The following is a 5,097-nucleotide window of genomic DNA, read 5'->3' on the forward strand; positions in this document are numbered from 1 at the left end:
AACAGGGAGAGAATCTCAAGTAGACTTCATGCTGAGCACAGAGCCTGATGTGGGGCTCAATCTCATGACCCTGAGATCACGACCTGAGCTGAAACTAAGAGTCTGATGCTTAACCTACTTGCACCACCGAGGCACCCCAAAGATAGCACTTTAAACTTAAATTATGCATAAGCTTCTCAGAGTGGTGGTTTTTACAGCTGAAATCATCCAACTGATAGAAGGGCCCATCTCACTATGTTCTCATCACATTGTTTTTTTTTTTTTTTTTTCCATCTTTGTTATTTTAGTAAGTTACAGGTGGGTTTTCATCATTTTAAAATTAAATTTTGAGATGCCTGCATAGCTCAGCGGTTGAGCACCTGACTTCAGCCTGGCGTGTGATCTTGGGGTCCCGGGATCGAGTCCCGCATTCGGCTCCCAGCATGGAGCCTGCTTCTCTCATTGCTTATGTCTCTGCCTCTCTCTCTGTGTCTCTCATGAATAAATAAATAAAATCTTTAAAATAAATAAATAAAATTAATTTTTATTTTTATCAAAGTACAGTATGTATCAATTTAAAAAGTCCAGTGGTATTCCAAGCTCTCTCCTGCATAGTCTCCAAATATGCTCTCCAGGGACTACTATTTTCAGCCCTTTTATCTCTTTCAGTATGTCCTATAATATTTCTAGGTGATACAATTATATTGTTATTTCTTGATGTGTCAACTTTAGAAACATTTAAATAAAATCTGTTGATTTTAAGCTTACTAAGTTAAGTTGGCCTCCTTCAAAGATTGCTTATGGCTTGATTTTTTTAAAGTTTTATATCTTTAATTAACCTGGATGGGGATCTAAATTGAAGTTACCATTCTCATAGGTGCTAATTATATCTTCCTTCCAAACTATACTGTTTTGGAAAATATGGAGCACACCTTGGATTTTAAAACTATCCATCTCTAGTTGCATATTCAATGACTGTTTATTTTTTTAAAGTTTTTTATTTTTTAAAGATTTATTCATTTATTTATTTAATGATAGACATAGAGAGAGAGAGGTAGAGACACAGGTGGAGGGAGAAGCAGGCTCCATGTCGGAAGCCTGACGTGGGACTTGATCCCGGGACTCCAGGATCATGCCCTGGGCCGAAGGCAGGCGCTAAACCACTGAGCCACCCAGGGATCCCCATCGATGACTGTTTATTACATGCTTATTGAATGGAAGTCTCACAGACTCATGGGCTCGGGGCCCCTTCAGTTGTTACTCTCTGCTGAACAGGAGCAGCAGAAGACACCGCAGCAGGTACAGGAGGGGAGGGGTTTTGCTGATATTTCAAACCCAGGAAACTGAGCCTTTTACCTTCTCAAATCGGGACTCTGCATTTTTCACCATTGTTATCAGCAATTCTCCTGCTGATTTCTGGGTGCAGGGATGTTTCAGATTTTCCAGGCCATCCAATGTAGTCATTACGAACTGGAAGAGCTCATTTGAATTGAGAAAAGCTTCGAAGATCTGAAATGATTCAGGGAAGATGAATTTTCAAGAGACTTAGTATGATAGAACCTTGAATAAGGAATATTATTTCAATTTTATGTTAATCAGAGAGACCTACAAATATGTACAAGGCTGTTTTTTCAGTCTTCTTTACAAAAGTGAAAAGCTAGAAGCAACCCAAATGCCCACTACAGTCTTTGTGTGGCTTTTTACAGTTCTGATTTTTAGAAAGAGTTGTTTGTTTTTTTTTGTTTGTTTGTTTGTTTGTTTGTTTTTTTACTGAGATCCTCAGAAAGAGTCACACTTTTATAGGAACAGAACTAAAGGAAAGGCTTTAGTGCTATACAGCTCAAAGGGTCCCAGGCATAGCTAAATTACTTTGGCTGGCGACAATATATTAAAAGAATTATGCTACCTAGAGCAATTTATACATTCAATGCAATCCCTATCAAAATACCAACAACTTATTTCACAGAGCTGGAACAAATAATCCTAAAATTTATATGGAACCAGAAAAGACCCTGAATAGCCAAAGGAATGCTGAAAAAGAAAACCAAAACTGGTGGCATCACAATTCTAGATGTCAAGCTTTATCACAAAGCTGAAATCATCAGCTGGCACAAAAACGGACATATAGATCAATGGAATAGAACAGAGAACTCAGAAATGGACCCTCAACTCTGTGGTCAGCTAATCTTCGACCGAGCAGGAAAGAATGTCCAATGGAAAAAAGACAATCTCTTCCACAAATGAGGTTGGGAAAATTGGATAACCACATGCAGAAGAATGAAACTGGACCATTTTTTCAAACCATACACAAAAATAGACTCAAAATGGATGAAAGACCTAAATGTGAGATAGGAATCCATCACAATCCTAGAGGACGATCACAGGCAGCAACCTCTGTGACCTTGGCCAAGCAACTTCTTGCTAATCACATCTCCAAAGGCAAGGGAAACAAGGGCAAAAATGAACTACTGGGACTTTATCAAGATAAAAAGCTCCTGCACAGCAAAGGAAACAGTCGACAAAACCAAAATGCAACCTACAGAATGGGAGAAGATATTTGCAAATGACATACCAGATAAAGAGCTAGTACCCAAAATCTATATAGAACTTATTAAACTCAAAACCCAAAGAACAAATAATCCAATCAAGAAATGGGCAGAAAACACGAGCAGACATTTCTTCAAAGAAGACACACAAATGGCCAACAGATACATGAAAAAGTGCTCCATATCACTTAGCATTAGGGAAATACAAATCAAAACCACATGGGATGGGACGCCTGGGTGGCTCAGCAGTTGGGTGTCTGCCTTTGGCTCAGGGAGTGATCCTGGGTCCTGGGATCGAGTCCTGCATCAGGCTCCCTGTGTGGAGCCTGCTTCTCCCTCTGCTTGTGTGTCTGCCTCTCTTTCTGTGTTTCTCATGAATAGACAGATAAAATTTTTAAACAACAACAACAACAAATCAAAACCACAATGAGATACCACCTCACACCAGTCAGAATGGCTAAAATTAACAAGTCAGGAAATGATAGATGTTGGTGAGGATGCAGAGAAAGGGGAACCATCTTACACTGTTGGTAGGAATGCAAGCTAGTACAGCCACTCTGGAAAACAGTATGGAGGTTTCTCAAAAACTTGAAAATAGAGCTACCCTACAACCTAGCAACTGCACTACTGGGTATTTATCCTACAGATACAAATGTAGTGATCTTATGGGGCACCTGCACCCCAATGTTTATAGCAACAATGCCAAATATAGACAAACTATGGAAAGAGTCCAGATGTCCATCAACAAATGAATGGATAAAGAAAATGTGGTATATATCCAACAGAATACTACTCAGCCATCAAAAAAATGAAATCTTGCCATTTGCAACCATGTCGATGGAACTAGAGTGTATTATGCTAAGCAAAATGAGCCAATCAGAAAGAGACAATTATATGGTCTCACTCATATGTGGAATTTAAGAAACAAAACAAAGGACCATAGGGGAAGAGAGGAAAAAATAAAACAAGACAAAATCAGAGAGGGAGACAAACCATAATAGACTCTTAATCATAGGAAACAAACTGAGGGTTGCTAGAGGGGAAGAGGGTGGAGGAATGGGGTAACTGGGTGATAAACATTAAGGAGGGCATGTGATATGATTAGGACTGGGTATTATATAAGACTAATGAATCACTGACCTCTACCTCTGAAACCAATAACACATTATATTTTATTTAATTGAATTTAAATAAAAATTTAAAAAATAATAAAAATATAAGAATAAAAGCATGTTTCATTTTGCTTCTCATTGTACTCGGCAGCGTATAAAGTCTTTCACATGATTATAACAGGTATAATTCACTGGGCACTTACTATATGACAGGCACTAAGCAGAACATTTTTCATACAATATCTCATTTAACTCTTACAACCCAATTTTTACAGATGCTCTGTACAGATGAGGAAACAGATGCATAGAGAATTTAAACTGCCTGACACTTTAGACCCCTGTGGGTTTTCTTTTTTCCTCTATCCCCTAACAGAGTACTGCATACCTAGTTGAATCTTAAATAGTTGTTGCATAATGAATACATATATTAATTTAAAAGCGTATGGCCTGTTGGGTCAACTACAGCCTCTGGCAGCTCTGTTTTGGACAAGAGTTTACATTTGCAAGAGGCTGGCTAAGGTTAGCAGAGCAATCAATGGGAACAGAGCTTATCTGAAGACCAGTGATACTGGTCCCACTGCCAGGTTGACCTAAGCCACTTAACTAATAGGGCAAGGTGTCTAAGAGTCACAACCACAGTGCCTCATCTCCAAACTATGGAAAGTTTAGAGAGCAAATTCTCTGGGCAATCTTGTATGTTTAGTTTTATAAGAAATTTTAAGAACTTTTCCCAAAGTAGTTTTACCATTTTACTTTGTCATGACAATATGTATGAGACTTCTGGTTATTTCCTATCCTCTCCAACATTTCAAGTTGTCTTTATAATTTTAGCCATTCTGATTACCTGGGCAATTTTGAAGGGACAACTATAGAACTGTTTAATACTGTAGAGTTCTAGGAGCTCTTGACACTTTTTCATTGCTCTTCTCAAGTTTGGGTGATTTTTCTTGTCATAAATGGTACCTGAGAAGAAAACATGAAATATTAATACTTTCTGGCTTATTTCCTTTTTCTTGATTTTGCAAGTCTGATCAATCCCCAGGTTGAAGTGAATCCTAAGAACTCATCCTTCTTATCTTTCTCACTTAGATCAAAGTGTCTGGGGGGTGGAGAGTGTGTTAATCTGAAGGCTGATTTGTTTCCCTTCTGTTGTCAGACAATATATTAAAAAGGCTGAAAGAAAAAGAAAAGAGCTTTTTGTAAGAGCAGAGCTTTTGAGTGATTTGGGAGACAACTATCCCAAACCATTTACTACTGGTGAGGACTTTTAAGGGGTCTCCTTATGAAGCTTAGGTCCCCATAAAAAATCATACAATTATGCAGTATCTGATAATGCCGATACCAGAACTCTTTCTGTGTCTAGTTTTGCTGTTTATTGAGTCTGCCAATACTCCCTCATAGTGCTTTGTTTCTATGTTGCATTGTGACTCATGTTTGTTGGAGATTTATTTATGGGAAGT

General features: G+C 38.2%; 1 protein-coding gene across 18 annotated transcripts in view; it reads right to left on the reverse strand.

Annotated features, from left to right (window-relative positions):
* MROH8 (maestro heat like repeat family member 8) overlaps positions 1 to 5,097 on the reverse strand; it is a 59,166-nt gene that overhangs the window by 26,762 nt on the left and 27,307 nt on the right. For all 18 annotated transcript variants that reach the window (XR_013365221.1, XR_013365222.1, XM_077873079.1 and 15 more), the window contains 2 exons: positions 4,482 to 4,600; positions 1,336 to 1,488 (listed from right to left, as the gene is read on the reverse strand). Coding sequence is in view for 16 of the 18 variants with exons in the window: in XM_077873079.1 (XP_077729205.1) it covers positions 1,336 to 1,488; positions 4,482 to 4,600 (272 nt within the window). In the remaining 2 variants the exon portion in view is untranslated. The remainder of the gene's footprint in view (positions 1 to 1,335; positions 1,489 to 4,481; positions 4,601 to 5,097) is intronic.

This window comes from Canis aureus, chromosome 26, assembly GCF_053574225.1.
Source record: "Canis aureus isolate CA01 chromosome 26, VMU_Caureus_v.1.0, whole genome shotgun sequence".
Taxonomy (NCBI): domain Eukaryota; kingdom Metazoa; phylum Chordata; class Mammalia; order Carnivora; family Canidae; genus Canis; species Canis aureus.